Source organism: Saccopteryx bilineata, chromosome 2, assembly GCF_036850765.1.
Source record: "Saccopteryx bilineata isolate mSacBil1 chromosome 2, mSacBil1_pri_phased_curated, whole genome shotgun sequence".
NCBI lineage: Eukaryota > Metazoa > Chordata > Mammalia > Chiroptera > Emballonuridae > Saccopteryx > Saccopteryx bilineata.
Window position 1 is genome coordinate 359300163 of NC_089491.1, and position 21420 is coordinate 359321582.

General features: G+C 50.5%; 1 protein-coding gene across 8 annotated transcripts in view; it reads right to left on the reverse strand.

The window, feature by feature from the left end:
- The window catches only part of RAP1GAP2 (RAP1 GTPase activating protein 2), a 490286-nt gene that overhangs the window by 345265 nt on the left and 123601 nt on the right, over positions 1 to 21420 (reverse strand). For all 8 annotated transcript variants that reach the window (XM_066263014.1, XM_066263015.1, XM_066263021.1 and 5 more), the window contains one exon: positions 19525 to 19609. In XM_066263014.1, the coding sequence (XP_066119111.1) occupies positions 19525 to 19609 (85 nt within the window). The remainder of the gene's footprint in view (positions 1 to 19524; positions 19610 to 21420) is intronic.

The window sequence follows — 21420 nt, forward strand, 5'->3', positions numbered from 1 at the left end:
AGAATAAAGCTTGACTACAATTTGTCCCCCTGCACAAAAATTAATTCAAATTGGATCAAAAACCTAAATATAAGATCTGAAACAGCAAATTACATAGAAGAAAACATAGGTACTAAACTCAAGAACCTCGGCCATAGAAAACAATTTATGAATTTGACTCCAACGGCAATGGAAGTAAAGGCAAAAATAAATGAATGGGACTGTATCAAACTAAAAAGATTTTGCATAGCAAAAGAAAGTGACAAACAAATAGGAAGCCACCTAAATGGGAGATGATATTTGCAAACAACAGCTCCGATAAGGGGTTAATATCCAAAATATATAAAGAACTCACAAAGCTCAGAAACAAACAAGTAAACAATCCAATTTAAAAATGGGAAAAGGAGGCCTGACCTGTGGTGGCACAGTGGGATAAAGCATAGACCTGGAACACTGAGGTTGCCATTTCGAAACCTTGGGCTTGCCTGGTCAAGGCACATATGGGAGTCTATGCTTCCTGCTCCTCCCCCTTCTCTCTCTCTCTCTCTCTCTCTCTCTCTCTCTCTCTTTCCTTCTCTCTTTCTCTCTTTCTCTCTCCTCTCTCTCTAAAAAAAATTTTAAAAAAATGGGGAAAGGACATGAACAGACACTTCTCCCAAGAAGAAATACAAACGGCCAACAGATATATGAAAAGATGCTCATCTTCACTAGCTATTCGAAAAACGCAAATCAAAACTACAATGAGATACCACCTCACAGCTGTTAGATTGGCTATTAGCAACAAGACAGGTAGTAATTAAGTGTTGCAGAGGCTGTGGAGAAAAAGGAACCCTCATCCACTGTTGGTAGGAATGCAAATTAGTACAACCATTGTGGAAGAAAGTATGGTAGTTCCTCAGAAATTTAAGAATACAATTACCATATGACCCAGCAATCCCTCTACTAGGTATCTGCCCCCAAAACTCAAAAACATTGGTACATAAAGAACATGCACCTCATGTTCATCACAGCATTGTTCACAGGGCCCAAGACATGGAAACAACCAAAGTGCTCTTGATAGAGGACTGGATCAAGATGTGGTACAATGTAATACTACTCAGCCATAAGAAACGATGACGGAGTATCATCATAACAACATGAATGGACCTTGAGAACATTATACTGAGTGAAATAAGTAAAACAGAAAAAGCTAAAAACTGTATGATTTCATACATAGGTAAGATACAAAACTGAGGCTCATGGACATAGATAAGAGTGCAGTGGTTACCAGGGGGAGAGGGATATAGGGGAGGGGAAGGAGTATGGGGGAGGGTGGGAGGGTGTGGAGGAGGGAGAAGGATATAAAGAGGGACAAATAAAACGTGACAGAAAATGATTTGACTTTGGGTAATGGGTACACAACATAATTGACTGTTCAATTGATGTGGAGATGTTTTCCTAAAATCTACGTACTCTTGTTGATCAATGTCACCCTGTTAAAGTTCATTTTCTTAAAAAAAAAAAAAAAAAAAAAGCTGCCGTGTTAATAATTTCCTTTTTTTTTTTTTTTCTGTATTTTTCTGAAGCCGGAAACGGGGAGAGACAGTCAGACAGACTCCCGCATGCGCCTGACCGGGATCCACCCAGCACACCCACCAGGGGGCGACACTTTGCCCACCAGGGGGCGATGCTCTGCCCCTCTGGGGCGTCGCTCTGTTGCAACCAGAGCCACTCTAGCGCCTGGGGCAGAGGCTGAGGAGCCATCCCCAGGGCCAGGGCCATCTTTGCTCCAGTGGAGCCTCGGCTGCGGGAGGGGAAGAGAGAGACAGAGAGGAAGGAGAGGGGGAGGGGTGGAGAAGCAGATGGGCGCTTCTCCTGTGTGCCCTGGCCGGGAATCGAACCCGGGACTTCTGCACGCCAGGCCGACGCTCTACCACTGAGCCAACCGGCCAGGGCCAATAATTTCTTATATCTACAGTCTACCTCCTTCACTGGCAGGCAAGCTCCACAGGGCAGGAACCTAGTCTGCCACGTCAGGGCTGTATCCCCAGGCCCTAAAGCAGTCCCTAACCACGCAGGCATTCAATAAATATTGGCAAAATGAATGAAAAGATTTCACTGGTACCTCCACATGCAAGATGTTGTTACCCAGGAGAGTAAGCAATACAAACTCCTGCTAGCGGAGTTTAGGGAAGGCTTCCTGGGGGCGGGGGGGCATCCTAGCAGTGTCTTTGCGTGAGAAGACTTGGAGAGAAGGAGGAGGGCCGCAGGATCAGTGCAGGAGAGGAAGCCTGAGCACCAGAAGAGAAGCAAGCAGGAAGCACATGCAGGAGAAACAGTCATCCTCACTAGCTGGGAACCACCCATTACTGTCAGGTGTCCCTGCCAGGAGTGACCTTCCTGGAACACCATCCCATGGCCTCCCCCACCAAGTGCTGGGAGGTGTCTCAGGCCGCCATTTGTGCACCTTCAGCTGAAAGGACACTGGCCTGCTTTCCCACCCCATACACAGGGTGCGTCCCACAGCTGCTAGGACCCCTGCTCCGCCTCCGGAGGCAATGGAGCTGCCTGGCGACAAGCCACACAGGACTCTGCACCTCACACGTGGTCTTCGGGAAGCCACCAAATTAGTGGGCTTCCCTTTAGCAGAACCGAGGCAAGCCTACAAAGTGCCTTTGTGTGAATTGGAAAAGGGCACCTTTCCAGTCGACCAACTGGAAAAAGGCGTCCTTTCCTCTGGTCAGATGCAGTCCCTCACGGGACACCGGGTTGGCCGGTGGATTGCCAACTCCAGCCCCGCTCATCCGCTGTGCTGGGTGCCCTGTGCGTACACTTCTCCCCCGGTGATCTCTTTGCAGTCCAAGGCCCCGTCTGGATGAGCTGCACCTGAGCCCAGCGCCCTCAAAGCTCCATCAGCCGAGGAGTACAGGTCAGTCTCAGGAGTCTCAGGAGTCTTGCCCAGGTGACCCTGATGACAGTCCCCATGGGGCTGAGGCTGTAACTCACCCAACCCCTCCCCATCCCTCACAACAGCTGATGGCTAATTCCCAGAAGAGGCCATCTGGGTCTTGGTGCCGAGCACCCCCCACACTCACAAGGAGAATTACAGATTATGGGTGGAATGGAAGGCCTGCTGGTGTTTGCTAGCCAGCAATACTGAATTGTAAACACGTGTGCCTGTTTACTTTCCCTGCCAGAGCCTCACTAGCTGCCTCGTAGCCAGGCAACGCTATCTGACCTGAGGGACCAGGAGGGGGACTTTCTGTGCCAGGCAGGTCACCTGGGGAGGGTTATCTAAGCACAACCAGTCTCAGCATAATGAAGTGTCGCCCTCCCTTCCCACGGGCCTTACCACCCTCACCCCCAGATGACCCTGGACCCACACACCAGAGCATGCACTCGGACAGGAGAAACAGAGGGTGGTCCCGGGGACGGGAAATGGTGCCACTGTTAGAATGAGACAGAAGCAGATCACTGGGATCAGGTGTCACTATCAATCTGGTGGGCAGCTGGGCTGTTTCCCTGCCAGCCACACGGAGAGCCAGGAGGCTAGACCTGCAGCAAGGGTAAAGTGAGACGGGCGGAAGATGACTGTGTGACTGGAGGCAGGCAGTGGCAGCTCCTTTCAAGAAGAGATCAGACAACTTCAAATCAGGGCTAGCGGAGGCTCATGTGTGTCATTTTCTTTTTCTCTGTGAGGGGTTATCTTTCCACCTACAGGGAGGATCAGTAAGTTGCTGGCTAAAGTTGACAAAACCAAGGCCAAATCAGTGGTAGACTGGCAGCGCAGGTGTTGTGTGGCCTTCTTTTCTCTGTGGAAAAGCTTAGGACGGGCAGCATGTGTACCCTTTAAACTCCACGAGCAGGGAGGACCTGTGGAATCATCTAACTGGTCATGGGCTCACAAAGGAATAAAATGAGCGAGGCAGAGCATCAGTGACAGACCATAGATTCCCGCAAAAGAAAGGCCTCTAGGGTTTCTGCAAGGAAGTGCATTTAAAAATCCCCCATTTTACAGATGAGGAACCCAGGTCTAACAAAGCCCAGCCTCTCCCACTGACCCATGAAGGTGGCCTGAGCTTGTTCCCAGAAGAGGCCGTCTGGGTCTTGAAGATGCCCCTTCCAAGATGCTCTTGTCCTAATCCTCAGAACCTGTGAATATATTAGGTTACGTGGTGGCAAAGGAGAATTCAGTTTGCAGGTGGAATTAAGGATGCTAATCAGCTGATCCTGAAATGAGATGAGGAGCCCGGGTTATGCAGATGGAATCACAGAGTCCTTCTAATAGGAAGCAGGAGAGAGAGAACCAGAGAGATGAGAGTGTGAATGGTTACTGCCTTTGAAGAAAGAAATAAAGCCAAGAGCCAAGGCATGAAGGCAGCCTCTAGAAGCTGGAAAAGGCCAGAAAATGGTTTCTCCCCTGGAGCTTCCAGAAGGAAAGAAGGCATGTCAACACTGACTTTAGCCCCGGGAGACCCATTTCAGATTTCTGACCTCCCAGAACTATAAGATGGTAAGTCTCTGTTGTGTTAAGCCACTAAGTTTTGGCTATTTCTTTCAGCAGCCATAAGAAACTAAAGACAGACCTCCTGACAGGTACAAGCCCAACAAGACTTTGTGGGAAGAAACCCTGACCCGCCAGCTCCACACCTCTGACTGGGGAGCATTTCCCTGCTCCTCAAACCCGAAATGCCCTGTGGCATATACTCACAGTCTGGGGTGAACTTGACTGTGACATTTTGATAACTGCCTTAAAGCTCTTTGCTAATCTTCAAGAAACCAGGTGTGGACTCCTGACCTCCACTGGGCCCAGGACTCGTGCAGCAAGAAGAAAGGCTGCCCACTGGGTGGGAAAGGACCACACCATGCAAGCAGGGCTCAGGACACTGCGGTCCATGACGACTCAGGCTAGACTGATGACCCGAAGGCCTGGCTTCCTAGTTCCCACCTCCACTGCCAGCACTACCCTCAGGTTCCCCAAGGCTCTGGATCCCAGCTCAGCCCTGCTCTCCAGGTGACAAAGCCCTGGCCTGACATTTACTGGATCCTCAAAGCTTTGAAGACCCATGTTGGGAAAACAGCTGTGTTACGTTTGCTTGCTAGTACTTTGCCTGATCAGTGCATGAGCTTGTGGCAGAGCCACGTGTGTACAGCCTGTGTAAGGTTACGGGTGCCTTGCCCTCAGCGCAGCTGGCGATTGCTGATTGCCTGCCTACCTGCCTGCCTGCCACTGTGAGGGGCCATTTTGCTGTTTGTTTGTTTGTTCGTTTGCCTGAGAAGCGGTTTCCCCTGCCTGTGTGTTTGTCCACCATTGTGAGATTCTTAAACGGGAATGGCCCAAGTTTTCTGGCTCCACAGTTTCTCTACCGTCTGCCCGAATCCAATGTGGACCTGCCTGGCCTCAGCCACTACAGCCCACCTTCCTGCTCCTCAAATCTGACCATGGTTCCTGACCTGCTTCCTGCTTCACTATTCTGGTGTTTAAGGGACTCACTCTAGGGCGCCCGAACCCCAGCACCCATCCCCTCATGGGGGAATGACAGGAAGAGCATCGTGCACAAATTTCCTGCCCTTTTGCACTTAACCAGGCCACCCCTGCCTCCACCCCCAAGCAGGGGACACTGGAGCACTTAGTGGAGGTCACGTCCTATCTTGGGTCACTCTCAGAGGACGGTTTCTAGGGCTCTGCCTCCTCGTAGTCATCACGCCCTCCAATGGCAGAGATCACCCTTCCCAGTTCAATGAAGGGTCACCAAGCGTGAGGCGGTGGAGACAAACAAGCTGCAAGGCCGGCCTCCTGCCTCCCACAGCCCAGCCCTCCCAACCAGGGAGTCACCACCCCGAAGGGACACTCCAATGTTGTCCTGGGCCCCATCTGGACATCCACAGGAGGATGAGGCCCAGAAGCCATGAGGGGACCCAGCCAGATTCTCAGAATCATCCTGATCCCCACCACGTCTCTGGGGTGGGGTGCGATTCTGGTCTCTGAGCTCGGGCCGCACGCCACAGTCAGCCCCTGGAGAGGGAACGCACTAGAAACAGCAGCAGGGAATCCGGCAAAGGCCCTAAATCTCAGGCACCTTTAGTCGGGAAGGATATAAGGCAAAATAAGAGTTGGAGCGAGCATACCCTTCCCCACAGTACTGAAATAAATTTTTTAATATCATCATGTTGGTCAAGCAAAGCATCTCTGGGGACAAACAGGGCCCAGGTCTACGAGCTAGTCATCATCGATGAAGCACACCCAACACCGCCACCTCACCTCTCTCAACCCTTTGCCCTCCTTCTTCCCCACCCCCTCCTTTTAATCTTCCCTTCTGCCCTCTCCGGGCCTCATCTACCCCCCATTCTGGCTTCCCACTTAGAGCCAACCAGCCATCACATTCACATCTCACATTTCAGATACTTCTTGGTCCTGCTGCCAAATCAAAACAGCTCAGCCCATGTCATATGCTAACAAACCCAATCCATGCCCACAACAGCTCAGCTCGGTGTCTGGTTAACTGAGTTAACCAAGAGGAGAGCCAGGGCTCTGGGGCCCTCCTGCCATGGGACTGGAGAAGCAAATGTCAGCCCAGCCTCCTGGTGAGGGCACAGCAATTCGCCTCAAAAGCAACAGTCATGCCCTCCTAGGGGCCCCTACCCCTCCAAAATCACCTGGTCCTCCTATTTCAAGTCAGGGAGACAAACATTATGTATCAAATTGAAACAGGTTAGTAAAAAAAAAAAAAGTTAATGTCTCCATCCTGAAAAATTACTTTTTAATCTTGCATCTCCTGTTCAGAGGACACTTATAGGAATTAATATCCCTTACAGAGAGGAAACATTTATCTAAACTTAAGCAATTCCTTCTGAGCCACCAGGCCTTTTCTTCTCTGGTTAAATGCAAGTAAAATTGAATTTAACTATTTCATTATAAAGGAACACAAACATTTATTTATGCCTCTATCTGTGTGTATGATGCCAAGATGTCTGGACACTTAGCAAATGGTAAGGATGAATATGTCTGGATGTTAGAATTATTATTAGGTTTTTTTGTTTTGTTTTGTTTTGCTTTCTCTGTACTTTACAATTGTTTAAAATTTTTATAATAAGCATAACAGCATTTTATATAAAAATCAGGGGGTTGCTGTTTATTTACAAAAAAATCTTATAAAAGTTCTCTAAGAAAACACTGGGCTTTTTGCTCAATGCCACACTCTCAAGGTTAGATCTATCAATGAGGATTCACAAATCACCTATTATAAGCATTAAGTACCAACCACCAAGTGTTTATAAAGCACCAACTGTGGGCCGCTACAGTACCAGGCCCTGTAGCAGCAAGGATGGGGAAAAAACGTCCTCCCCTTGGGACGTGAGTTGAGGCTGCACTCGGCCAGATCCTCCTAGCCCTGACCTGCAAGCACCCTGTCCCATCACACACACCCCTGCAGTCTTACTTGAATGACATCCAATCACACAGCTTCTGGGCCTCACCAAGCTCCTACCAGGAGCTCCTGAGAGAAGGCAGCCCGCACTTATAGTGGTTTAAACGGTAGCCCCCCAAAAAAGGTATGTCCACGTCCAGGAATCTTCTAATATAACCTGATTTGGAAAAAGGATCTTTGCAGATCTAATTCAGTTAAGAATCTTGAGATGAGATCTGGCAGGATCCAGGTCAACCCTAAATCCTGATAAGAGACCACAGAGCAGAGAGAGCCAGGGAGAGCAGAAGGCCGGGGGACGACGAAAGCAGACAGCGGAGTCCCCGAGTGAAAGGAGTGCCTGGACCACCACACGCTGGAAGGAGCAAGCTAGGGTCCTCCTCCTTAGTGCCTTAGGAGGGACCACGGCCCTGCCAATACCCCCTTTTAGACTTCCAGCCTCCAGAACTGTGAGAGAATAAATTCCCGTTGTTTGGGGCCACCAAGTTTGTGGTACTTGGTTCCAGCAGCCCCAGGAAGTAAATCCACACCCCACAGCCTGAAACATCATCTCCAAACTCAGCAGGGACTCCGCCAGGCCTAAGGGAAAACGCCAACAGGAGGGGGACACAGAAAAAAAACATCCTGTGTCCTTGGGGGACTTTCTCAGTGTCCCTTTGGGAGCAAACACAGAATCCCCCACTCACTCTCCCAGAAAGCACAAGATACACTGGGCTTGAGTGTCGGGTAACACACATTCAGGAGGGTGGGGGGAGAGTCTGGCAGGACACCCCCTGAGCAGGTCTCAGTGAAGAAGTCTGTATGGCCGCTCAAACAGGAGAGTGAGATAATCAATGAAACCACCCCACAAGCATTTAGCTCACTGCCCATGATAATAACTACCAGTGTCCACTACATACCAATCTATAGTTCCTTTATGTGCCTGTGCTTTCTGAAGCCCTTGCCCACCTGCTTCCTCCAGTAACCCTCAAAGCACACCTATGGAGTGGGCTCAGTTCTACACATGAAGAAACTGAAGTTCATAGGTGACTGAACTGCACCATGTCACACAGTTGGTTACGAAATCCCAGGGCGAGGCCCAGGCCTCTGTGCCCCAGACCTGCCACAATCCACCAGGAAGAGCAGGACCCCAAACAAGCAGGCTGTGGGAGAGCCGGGGGCTAAGGTAAGGGGAGGACGCTGGTCAGGCCTTCAAAGGCAGGTCCACACCAAGGACTAGAGCAGAGTGGAAAGCAGCCACAGGGAGATGCCCTGAATGCCAAGTGTTCGACCAGGGCACAAGATCAGTGTCTGTCTAGAAATATAGGCTCCTTTTAATATATTTAGCCACAGGCAAAAGGAGTTAGGAAGGAAACTTCTGATGGAGACAAACAAATCATAAAATATATTCTAAGGCCAAGCTTGGGACTCTCCATAGCCTTGAAATGTCCAAGTCTCCACTCAGTCTGATCCCCAAATTCTTTATGAGGACACTGGTTTTGCAGGGTCTTCCTGTGCCCCTGGGGATCATCTGGACTGTGAGCCCCTCCAGCTGGCTCGGGGCAGCCTCGCCACAGGAACGGGGCACGTGATCCAGAAGGATGCTCCCCGGGTCGGGCTGAGTCTGCTGTGCAGGACCTTTGTTTTCAGCCTTTTTCCAGTCCCCTCACTGTCACCCAAGTGTCTCAGGCGGCTTTGAGTCTGATACACAGGGATCATCAGGTGGAGGCGATCACACAAAACACTATTTCAATTTGTTCATCAGACATGAAGAGCCAGCTCAGCCGTGAGGACCCGGCAGGGAAGGAAACCCAGGCGTCCTGAGGAGAAACTGTATCAACAGCGGAAAGGTCGGTGCGCTTCCTTCCAGACTCCCCCTCTATGCACTGCCGTTCTCTGGAGGAATGATGACTAACACTTCTGCTGCACACACTGCGTGCCTCTCTTTTCAGTGATGAACTGACATCATTTCCATTAGTCCCCATTAAACCTCTCTTATATTCCTAGTCTACAAATGAGGAAACTGAGGCAGCGAGAAGTCCCACAGCCAGAAAGTGGTAAAGCCTTCATTCAGCCCAGGCAGACTGATTCCAGACACCGTTCTTAACCATGACCTGACACTGCTTCACCTTTTGAGAAAGAGCCTCAAAGGGATCCTGACCCAGGTCAAAGGAACTGGATTAGCCCCCACGATGGGGGAGGCCATGCGGCCTGTCAGAAGGAAAGGGAGATAGGCTGGAGAATCAAATGAGAGAAGAGGGTCCTCATAGAGAACGTTCTGGAAGCCCAGCTGGCCTGTTGCCCAGCACTAAGGAGAGAAGGACTAAGGCCCAGATGACCTAGGTCTAGGCTTGGACTTCATGAGCAATTTCTAGGAAGCAGGGCTCCCCTCTGGGGCCTCCAGATCGAAAGGCCAGGGGCCCGAGGCTACATGGGAGCAGGCAAGGGACTCTCATGTGTTGGTGGCTCCCAGTTCCCTAGAGAGAAGCCCTAACTAGTTGTTTCTCAAGGGCAAGAACTACATCCACATCATTATCATCATCACTTACTGAGCACCTACTATGCACAGTCCCTCTACCACCCACCTCACAAATTGCTCCATTCTCTTCTAGGTGGTCATGTCCCTATTCCACAGGTGAAGAAGTTGGAGGTCAGGGAGATTTAGTAACATGCTCAAATGATCATGACCCACGTCTAAACTCATGGGAAAGAGTGTCAGGATCAACTACTAATATCTGCCTGGACTGCTGGCAGAAGGGTGGAGTGAGAGCATGAGTGTCACCTGTTTGCCATCCCTGGGCTAGAGTAACACCATGACTTATAGAACAGCTGTGCAAATACATGGGTGCACATATACAGCCACTGGATATCCCTATGGGAGTAAACCTAGACTCCTTTCCTGTGCTATACACAATTAAATTAACATAAATCTTAGACCTGTAGTGAAAATTTAAAAGCTTCTATATGGAATAAGCAAAGATTTCTCAGGAAACAGAAAGCTATTGACATAAAATGAAAAAAATCCATAAATTAGACATCATCAAAATTAAAACTTCTGCTTGTTGAAGACACTGTTAAGAAATGAACTTGCGCCTGACCAGTGGTGGTACAGTAGATTGAGTCTCAGCCCGGGACGTTGAGGGCCCTGCTTCAAAACCCCAAGGTCACCGGCTATAGCCGGTTCACTGGGCTTGAGCGTGGGATCACCAACATGATCCTAAGGTCACTGGCTTGATCCCCAAGGTCGCTGGCTTGAAGCCTAAGGTCACTGGCTTGAGCCCAATGGTTACTGGCTTGAAGCCTAAGGTCGCTGGCTTGAGCTGAAGGTAGCTGGTTTGAGTTGAAGGTAGCTGGCTTGAACAAGGGGTCACTGTCTCAGCTTGATCCCCACCCCATCAAGGCACATGTGAGAAGCAATCAATGAACAATTAAAGTGAAGCAACTATGAATTGATGCTTCTCATCTCTCTCCTCCTCCTCTCTCCCTTCCTATATCTCTGTCAAAAAGAAAAAAAAATGAACTTGTATCCAGAATATCTAAAAAATGCCTACAAGAAGACAAACATTCCAATTTTCAAGGAGAACAAAGAGCAAAGGGAACTATAAGAATGGTCAACAAGCCTATGTAGATGTGTTTGACATTATTAGTCATAAGAAAAATGCAAATTAAAACCACAGTGAAATACCCCTACACACCCATTCAAGTAGCTAAAATTAAATAACTTGACAATGGCAAGTGTCAGCACGAATATGGAGCAGTCAAAACTCTCATAACATTGCCCAGTCAAAATGTAAACTAGTACCACCATCTGGCAAAAAGTTTGGTTGGTTTCATATAGTTAAGCATTTGACCCAGCCATTTCACTTTGTGTATTTATCTAAGTGAAATAAAAATACATACATGCCCAAAACAAAACAATAATACCTATACCATAATGTTCAAAGCATTTGGTTATGCATTATAGCCAAAAACTGGAAACAACTCAAATGTCCCTCAGTTGGAGAGTAAGTGAACTGTGGCACAGTCACACAAAGTAACACACTACTGACACACTTAGGAGCACAGGTGAACCTCATGGAGATTATACTGAGCTGAGCACAAAAGTACAAACTACAAGATTCCTTTGAAATTAAGTCCTAGAACAGGCAAAACTAATTCACGGTGAACAATCAGAACACTGGTTGCTTGGGAGGGTAGTGGGTGGCAGGGATTGACTAGGGACACGAGGAACTTACTGAGGTAGCAGAAATATCCTATATCTGAATTAAATCAGAGTATGAGTCGTATGAGTGCATGAGCGCATGCTTTAATAAAAGTATACAGTTAAGATTTATGCATTTTAATGTGTCAATTTTTTAAAATCCGGTTACATCTAAAGTAATTTGCAGGAACTATACGCTAGTTGGCCTTGAAACATGAACCAAATCAGGGACAATATGCATATGTGCAGATATGCACACATGAGGGTTGGGTCTGTGCAGGTGGTGCACACGCAGACATCACCATGGTCTCAATGCTTCCAAGGTGCAGCCCCACAGATGCAGACCAGGTAAGCCCCTCCTCACGACTGCACTGCCCTTGGGCTCCCCTGTCCACTGGCCTCTATGAAATCCAAAGGCTTCCAGGACGTGGCTTCTGAGGAGAAGTCATCTGGACCCCCATTAGGCATAAATGGGGTCTATGGAGACCAGAGATGGCTCTCCCAGAGCCCACGGCGTATCAGCAAGAGCACCAGCTAAACCTCCTACCACAGTGGTAATCAAGGGAACACATATCTGACCCCTTGCGTCCCCTTCTGGGACTTTCTTAAAGAAAAAGAAAACCAAGTCTCCTTACTGGTGTCGTTGAGCCCTTCCTGTCCCCGCCCAAGAAGGCTCCCAACATCCTTCCCACAAATGCCTCCTTACCTTGTCTGTACAAATTTGGTAGATCTGAGAGGGGCTGACACCCCTCACTCAACCCTTCCCAGGGTGGAGAGAAGACAGGGGGCAGGAACCGCAGGCAAAGTGAAGAGATGGCATCGGGCCTGGGGCTGTGCTACAAGCTGGAAAGGAAAGCCCAGCCGACCCCGAGGGCGAGAGACTGGCTGGTGGGCAGCTGGTGAGCGGGGAGGGCAGGAGGGGACCCGCACAGCTCTGCCTAATGGGGACGAAGAGAAGGTTCCTTTGACCTCCGTTTTTCCCCCTGGCATCTGGAGACTTCCATGCCTGCCTGACCTACCCTTAAAGGTTTCAGAGGTATCTGTGAGTCGTGAAGAGCCAAATACCAAGGAAGCAAAGTAGGAACAGGACTCTCTGCTCATCCCCACAGAAGGGACATCAGGCCTCCTTATCTTCGCCTGAAAGGAGAAGGTCTGAACAGAGCCCTCCCTCAGACTTGCACAAATGGAGAAGACTGAGTACAGGTCACCTCCCCGCTGACCTAGCCGGCCCAGGCCTAGTGGGGCTCCAGGGGCCAGTGTGATGGTTCCGATCAAGGTCACATCAAGTCCCAGCACTGTCACCTTCAATGAAACGCTCTGCACACTTACTGTGAACTGGGGGACAATCAGGTGGGTAAATCGAGCCCCATCACTTCACAAAGCCCAGGAAGGCTGTTGTGTACGGTCAGTCCAGGGGGGTTGGCCCAACCTCCATGCTTTCCATCAGGGCCCCTTCCGACTCCCCCATCGGCCTCCCCACAAAGATGCCCTCACTCCTCTCCACCCGACTGAGAAGCCACCTGACACACTTGACTTGCCACATACTGAGCCATATGGTTTCTTCTGCTCAGCTAAGGTCCCCGGTAGACAGCAGGTTCTTTGAGGGATGAGGACTGTAGCCTTGGTTTGACCCCAAGGGGCCCAGTGTAATGCTGGGCACACAAAGCCAGCCTTCCCTGAATGCCTGTTGATCCATCTGGGCATGAAAACATGATCATAAAACATGTGGGCCCAGAAACAATCCACAGCGTTCACAGAGAGACGGCCCCAACCCTCTCCCAGCCTGCCCCGCGCCATCCACGGCTGGAGTTCTGGCTGGGAACTGGGCTCTCATTCAGCCCATCTGCTCGGCAGCTCTTTGGTTGCTTCTTCTCAGTTTCATATTAGAAAAAAAAAAAATCAAAAAAATCCCCTTGAAAAACACAAACAGCAAAGAGGTGGAGGAGGATAAGTAGGACCAGTTGCGGCAAGCATGGGGGGGGGGGGGGCAGTAGCCTGGGGTAGGGGGAAGAGCTTCTCAGGCTGGAGGCAGCTACTGCTCCCCCAGTCCCACCCCAATGGGAGAAGCATCCAGAAGAACGGCTGTCCCTGCGTGTGTGGGGTAGGATGAGAGGAGCACTTTACCAAAAATAGGTTGGGTCTCTGAATTTAACTCCATCTGCTGACTATAGTAGGAGCACAAGTACCTTCAGTGGGACCTTGGGCAAGTCATTATCCATCTAACTAATCTATAAAGGAGATGGATCATCCATCCCTGACATTCTGTGACTCCCAAGCTAATCAATACCAAAGGGGTATGCCTGCCACCTCTGTCCCAACCTGCACTGCCAAAAACACCAGGTGAAACCCTCCCACACTGTCCAGATATTGTGGGGGAGAGAGCCTGGAGAGAGCCAACCCTCCACCTCGGTGTTGCAGACTTCAGTGTACAGTAACAACCCGAGAAGTCGGGAGGCCTGATCCTGCCCTCACAGCAGGTGGGAGCCAAGGTCTGTGATGGGAAAGATGGGAAAGGAAGGGCCTTCAGCCCACAGCCTGCAGAACATGTCCATAGCTTAACTTAGAAACGTATTACCGAGATACAGAGGCTCAGCTGGGACATAAGATTCAAGAAAAACCAGAGAAATAGAAGATCAACTGCAGGCTCTCTGACCTGGATGTCCCTTCCGGCCAAAACACCATAAGCATCTGACAGCCACGCACCCCCACCAGGACTAGGGATCCACAGAGAAGATGGTTGCTGCCTCAAATAATTCAATCGGAAGAAGCTTCCCACAACCAGCAACATGACTTGATAAGTGCAGTCACCAAAACGCTCCCCCTGCGGCGAGCAGGCTGGGCGAGGGAAATGAGGATCATGGTTTTAAGTCCCACGTGGATCAGTGAGCTTTGCACAGAGAAAGAGAACATCCTAGTGGACAGATGCCTCAGGCTAAGTGTAAGGTACAGAATAAGGCCAAATGACAGTCACTAAAAGATCCCTAAGTCCAAGTATACCACACACTGATTCCTAACACCAACTACAGAAGAAGGGTCCTACTGCCAGTGTGAGTCCCCAAGGCAACCCCTTCAAATCTTTCTCTGAGTTTCCAGCTCTGACCTTGGCCTGGGAGCTTTGGACAGTAAAGTCATAGGCTGGGAAATTCCCAAGCCGAGTTAGAAGAAGGACAGAGCATTCAGCATTTGGGCTGTCTTCTAAGTCACTAAGATTTTCCTGCAGGAAGCTGCTCTGTTCTGAGCCTGCCGTGGGCCCCACCCAGGCCAGCCTTAGCCCCTGACACCTGGCTGGGCCCTGTGCCAGCCAGAGCAGAGATGGGTCAGGCACCCAGCATACGGTCATAAATAATTTTTAATAAACCAATATGAATTCTTCATCAGTCTCCCTCTCTCCTGGATCTCCGTGTGCCCTCCTGACTCTCTCCCTTCAGTATTCCCACACACTCAAGTCTCCCCTCTCACAAGCGTTGTCTACACCCTCTGACTTGCGCACCATCTCCACTCACTCCCCACAACTGCTCCAGGTACATCAGCGCCCAGGCCACTGAGCCTAAAAGCCACTGCACACTCGCACTGTGCTTGGCCTCTCCGCAGCAGCGGCACGGCTTTCCGACCCTCCTTTGTGAAATGCTCCTCCCACCAGGCGCCCAGCCTCCTCCACACCAGCCTTTCCTTGAGTCCCCCAAGGTGCTACCCCAGGTATCTTTTCCTTACTTCACCCTCTTCCTGGAGAGTTCCCCACCCCCACCCACCCTCTTCCCCAAGCTCCAATTCCCATCTCTATGAAAATGACATCAGATTTTTACCTCCAGTCCAGACCCTCCTTCTAAGCCTGGCCCCCAAATACCCAGCTGCTCACTGACATTCTCATTTGTGTCTCAAGCATGTCCAACTCAGCACTTAGAAGTCAAGCCCTCATCCTCCCTTCCAGGTCACTCCATCTCAGAAAATGGCTGTAACATTGATCCAGATGCTCCAAACCTGGGGCCACTCTAGCCCCCGACCTCTCCCAAATCCTCATCAGTCTACCTCCTAGGAAACCTGAGGTCTGACCGCTTCCAAGTAACCTCCCAGGGCCTTCAGTCAGGCCGCCGACCCCTCCAAACTGGACTCCTGCAGAGACCTCCCAACTCATCTCCCACTTTCCACCTGCTCCTCCCTATGCACCGCACACACAACGGCCAAGGTGATATTTCCAAACTCCCATCATCTTATTCCTCTGACTAAAAGCTTCAATAATTTCATTGCCCTTAGTTAGGAGAAAGCTCAGAATCTTCAGCAAAGCTTTCAAGGGTCTGACTCTGTCCCTAACTGTGGATGCTCCGGCCATTCTGGCTGGAGAAACCATCTCTATCCTGTGGCAGGGCATTTCAGAGCCAGGTGTGTGAGTAAAATTCACGTTCTCACCCAGCGGTCTGGAGTGAGGCCGGGGCTTTTGCATGTCTGAGGAGCTCCCAAATAATGCAGGTGTTAGTGGTCTTTTGGCCTCCCTTTGAGTAATAAGCATATAGAACACCCTCTTCCACCCTGACTATAACTCGGCTAACTAAGTCCTACTCAACTCTCAGGGTTCAGCTTAAATTTCATTTCCTCAAAGAAGCCCTACCTGGTCTGACTAGTGGTGGCGCAGTAGATAAAGCATCAACCCGGGATGTTGAGGTACCTGGTTCAAAACCCCAAGGTCACTGGCTTAAGCCCAAGGTTATTGGCTTGAGCAAGGGATCACTGGCGTGGCTTGAGTCCTCTACTCAAGGCACGTATGAGAAGCAATCAATAAACAACTAAAGTGAAGTAACTATGAATTAATGATTCTCATCTCTCACCTCTCTCTCAAAAAAAAACAAACCCTACCTGAGACTCCAAGATTACGTTAGATTCCCCCTCCACAGACCTTATATTGTCCCCCAGTTATGCGGTGCTTCTCCTATGGAATATTAATCACACCTAACTGTCCATCCCTCATTCTTAAAATTACTTTTTCAACTCTTATCTCCACAGCTAGACTACAAACTCTAGAACAGGGATCATCACAATGTCTTTTCTTTTTAAGTGAGAGGAGGGGAGATAGTGAGACAGACTCCCACATGCACCCGGACCATGATCTACTGGGAAACCCCTATCTGGAGCCAATGCTCCAATCAACCAAGCTATCCTCAGCACCTGAGGTCAATGCTTGGATCAACCAAGCTATCCTCAGTGCCACAGCTGACACTAGAACCAATCAAGCCACTGGCTGCAGGAAGGGAAAAAGAAGAGAAGGGAGAGAGGAAAAGGGAGAGAAGTCGATGGTCGCTTCTCCTGTATGTCCTGGCCAGGAATCAAACTCAGGACATCCATACACTAGGCCAACATTCTATCCACTAAGCTAACCAACCAGAGCAGGATCATAATGTCTCAATCACTACTAAGTCCCCACCACTCAGGACATTGTCAGCATTTATAGTAAATGCTGTTGGTCTTGTCTGACCAGGCGGTGGTGCAGTGGAGAGAGCATTGGTCTGAAATGCAGAGGACGCAGGTTCAAAACCCCGAGATTGCCAGCTTGAGCATGGGCTCACCAGCTTTAGCACATGGTCGCTGGCTTGAGTGTGAGATCATAGATATGACCCCATAGTCACTGGCTTAAGCCCAAAGGTTGCTGGCTTAAGCAAGGGGTCACCAGCTTAGCTGGAGCCCCCCGGTCAAGGCACATATGAGAAAGCAATCAATGAACAACTAAGGAGCCACAATGATGACCCTCTCTCTGTCTCTCTCTCTGTGTCTTTGCCACCAAAAAAAAAAAATTGCTCTTGGTCTTGCCTTTCTGCATCCATTTTCTCTTCTTCTCATAGTAACACCTCAACTTTCCTTTGAGAAGTTCCCCCTCCCACTCTTGGTTCTTAGAGTTTAGGTGGTAGACATGAGAACCAAGTCTGGCCAATCAGAGCCTTCCATCTCTCTGTTGCAATGATTGGTTCAGAGATAGACATGTGATCCAAGGTAGGCCAATGTGCTTCCTCCCTGGGACTTTTGTTAGAACTACTAGGGAAAAAGACTCTTCACTGGAGTCACTTAGCAAGTAGGAGCAGCTGTCACAGTCACGTAATCACAAAGACAGAGTTTAACAAAGGATGAAAACAATACAGAAGAAATAGCGAAAGAGGTTGTATGGATGCAGCCATGCCTGGAGTCTATATTTGCCATTACAAAGGCAATAAATTCCCTTTTATGCTTAAGCCAAAGTGAGTTATGTTTCTTTCACTTGAAAGCAACAGTCTTGACTAATACAACACTCAAATAAATATTGGGCGTTGAAGGAATTAAAGGAGTAATTAAAGGCTGCCAAAAGAACTCAGCAACTCCTCCTAGGAAACTTTCAGAGTTCCCCTGGCACACTCCCGCCATCCATGTGCACAGAGACAGGCATCCCACACCCCATTTTGCAGATCAACATGCTGAAACTCACAATGGTGATATGCTTCCAGCATTACCCTGTGCAGACAAGCCACCCCAGCACCTGGCTCAGCTGCCAGCACTGTGACGAGGCTCATGAAGGCAGTCTAGCTTTCAGTGGCCCCAAGCCCCCAGCAGGAAGACAGCAGGGCTGGCCTCAGTCAGCCCTATAGCCCACCCACTCTAGAACTAATCCAGCGAGAGCTGTTCTTCAAATGATATTACCCTCAGTGCATACCACACAGCTCTGTGCACGGTGGGCATTCAGTAATGGGGTGATAATGGAAAGGTGCTTTTTATCTGCTTCCTTAGGGGGTATCACTTTGCAACAGACTATGTCGGGGAAGTGGGGGTGCAACAGAGAAGAGCCCTAATTATTTCCCTGTGAGTCAGCTCACAGCAGAGCTCCAGGACAGAGATGGAAGCTGGCCTATATATCCTCTCATATGACTCAGGAGCTAGGTGACTTCTTCAAAGCAAGTCCCTACCTGGGAAAACGTAATGGGGGGGGGGGAGGGATGGAGGTGCACTGCTGCCTAGGCAGGAATACTGCCCGAGCCGAGTCCTCCCTGAGGGCCGCAGCAGGCGTGTGTGGCCATCCTGCCACGGGGGACCGAAGGGTAAAGGGGAAGGGCATGGTGGGGGGAGAAGGGTGCTGCCCCCTCAGCTCCTTTCCAGGAATGAGAGGGCCCTGGGGTCCTGGGGTGTGTTCTCCCAGGAAAGAGACCTGTGAATAAAGTGTTAATAGGGAAATAATTACTGGCTCCCCAGAACCTCTGAGGTAACTCTCTCACAGGGATTGGGGTGACAGGGACAACCCAAGAAGGCCACTCAGAAGCAAGAAGACCAGCATGCAAGTTCCATTCAAGAACCAAGAGGGCCCCAGCCCACAGGACCCCTCCTTCCTCACCCCCAGACCCCAGCAGCCCTTCTGGGAAGTACCCCTTAACCCATTTATGCCTCATGTCCCATTATTGGAACATAATGACATGGGAGTTACTTATATCCTACTGCTCAAGGTCATCGCCGAGGTCTGATTTTTCAAACATGTCTGCCTCCTCAGGGTACGTGTTATCACCTGGTGCACAGTTAGTCACTGCTGCAGATACAGGCCTGCTGGGAGCTTGTCAAAAAGTGATGTCAATTTTCAAAAAGTTTTGAAGAACTGAATTTCAAAAATCTCAGCCTCCAGCACAAATGGGTTAAGGCACTAACCTCTGGCTGCATTCTATCCCTCTCCCACTTACTCCTGCCCGCGCCCCTTGTTCCGGAACCCCACAGTTCCACAGGGCCTCTCACTAACTGCCAAGCAGCCCAGTCTATTTCCTCACCACGCCCTCACACCCCCGAACCTCCCAGTCACACTTTCCTGCTGCACTAAGCTCAAGTGAACCGGCTTCCAGAGGTGTCTGGGCATTCCATGGCCCCCACTGGGACGGACACAGCAGGGCCTGGGGCCAAAACAAAGAAAGCCTTGAGATTGACCCCCCACATACCTTACCCTCCCCACTTCCCAACTGGGAAGCGTCTTACCTTCATGGTGGGAGGTGCAGTGAGAGGGGGGGACAGCGACCGGTCTGGGAGGGTCACATCTGAGCTGTGGGCCAGCTCCTGCTTCCTGTAAGGAGGCCACAGAACACAGAAGAGGTGAGTGAGGCCTGCCTGCTCCGCCCCCTCTCCTCTAAAGCTGGGCTTGGGGACACATCTAACACCCACTGCAGAACTGGAGTAGGCACATTTCTTTGCTGGGATGTAATCAGATGTAAAGCAGGACTGCTCCCAGTGTGGTCCCTGCTCCAACAGCATTAGCATCACTGGGAACTTGTGAGAAATGCAGACTCTTGGGTCCTGCACCAGACTCCCGGTGACAGGGCCCAGCAATCGGTATTTTAACAGTCTCTCCAGGTGGTTCTGATGCACAGTGAAGTCTGAGGACCACAGAGCTAAAGAGAGAGAGACACAGGACTGGGCCTGGGGTCGGAGAAGAAAGAGGAGGGGTAAACATTTTCAATTCATCCCCTCTGGGGCTCCTTTGTCCCTTAACACACACACCACACACACACACACACACCCCACCCCACCTCACCCCCAGCCAAACAGCTGAAGTTGGGAGGACAGGGCTGCCTGCTATGTAAACTGCAGGTAAAACTTATTTTAATCCATGTGGGCTAGGACCATGGAGAGACAGCTAAACAGAATTATGTCACCATGACAACATGATTGCGACAAATGCGCTGCTCTCACACACTCCCCACTTTCCATCTGGCCCTTGCTGGTGACCAGGGAGTGCTAGTTTGAGTCTGATTTCCAGGCAGAATGTTTGCATTAGGATAAGACTTTAGGACAACAGTTATGCAATAGGACCAGCTGGGCAGAACCTGGGGGTGTCCCCGGACAAGGGACTCTGGCGTCCTGGACATGTCCTAGTTATATCCTGGCACAGGGGGGAGGGGGAGGGCAAGGATAGCAGTATTAAGAGCCTAAGAAGACCAGGATAAGCCACAGAAGCCCCAACTTTGCAGCTGTTTCCTTCTCCAGAGCCCCAGCCTGAAGCAGCTGCGTCAGCCAACACCTGGTCCAGCTTAAATGACCAAAGGACCTCCTCTGCCAACTCGAGAGAATGCTTCTGTACTTCTTTCCAGTCCAGTAACAGGGGGGTGGGAGGGTAAGAGCTCCAACCCCACCCTCCTTCATAAGAGAAGCTCGCCCCCTGTAGAGCCCAGCCCTGGCCTTTCCAGAGCAAGCCCTTGCCTTGGACCCAGACACGCCCCTGCCAGGCTCCCCCCAGGCCAGACAGGCCCAGTCTAAGGGAAAGCAGGCCAGGCACACCAGGCCCTGTCTACTGACCCCGCTCCTGCCGCCCTGCAGCCTGTCCTCTAGAAGCACAGAAAGGAGGCTAGGTGAACATCTGGCTTGGAGAGGACCCAGGCGACCCCATTAACCTCAACCCTGCCAATTCCCCCTCTTTGCTCCTCCATCTGCCTTCCTCCTCCTTTCTTCTTGGACCTTGGCCTCACTCTGATAGCTGGAGAGGGGGTCTCCTCCCTCTCCTCCTGATCCAGACTCGAGCTCAAGAACCAGCAGGGCCAAGACGCAGTACGTGTGCGCGCACAGACACACACGCACACACACGGATGAATGTGGCTTCTAGCTCTCAGCCGGAGCCACCAGCCTCCCCTTCCACTGTGGGGTGCAGCCTGGCTGCTCTGGCTCTCACCTGCCTGTGGACCTGACAGAGCTGGCTCCAGCACTGGCTCGGCCCCTCCTGCCACTCTGCCCTCTCCCAGGCAGCCACTGCTCCTCCTCTATGAGCCTGCACCCAGAGAGCCATGGCTGGGGCAAGAGAAGGGAGGAAGAATGATCAAGGACGGAGAGCATCACCCTCAGGTCCCCTCAGGGGAGGCTGGACAAAGGCAGATCCTTTCGGGG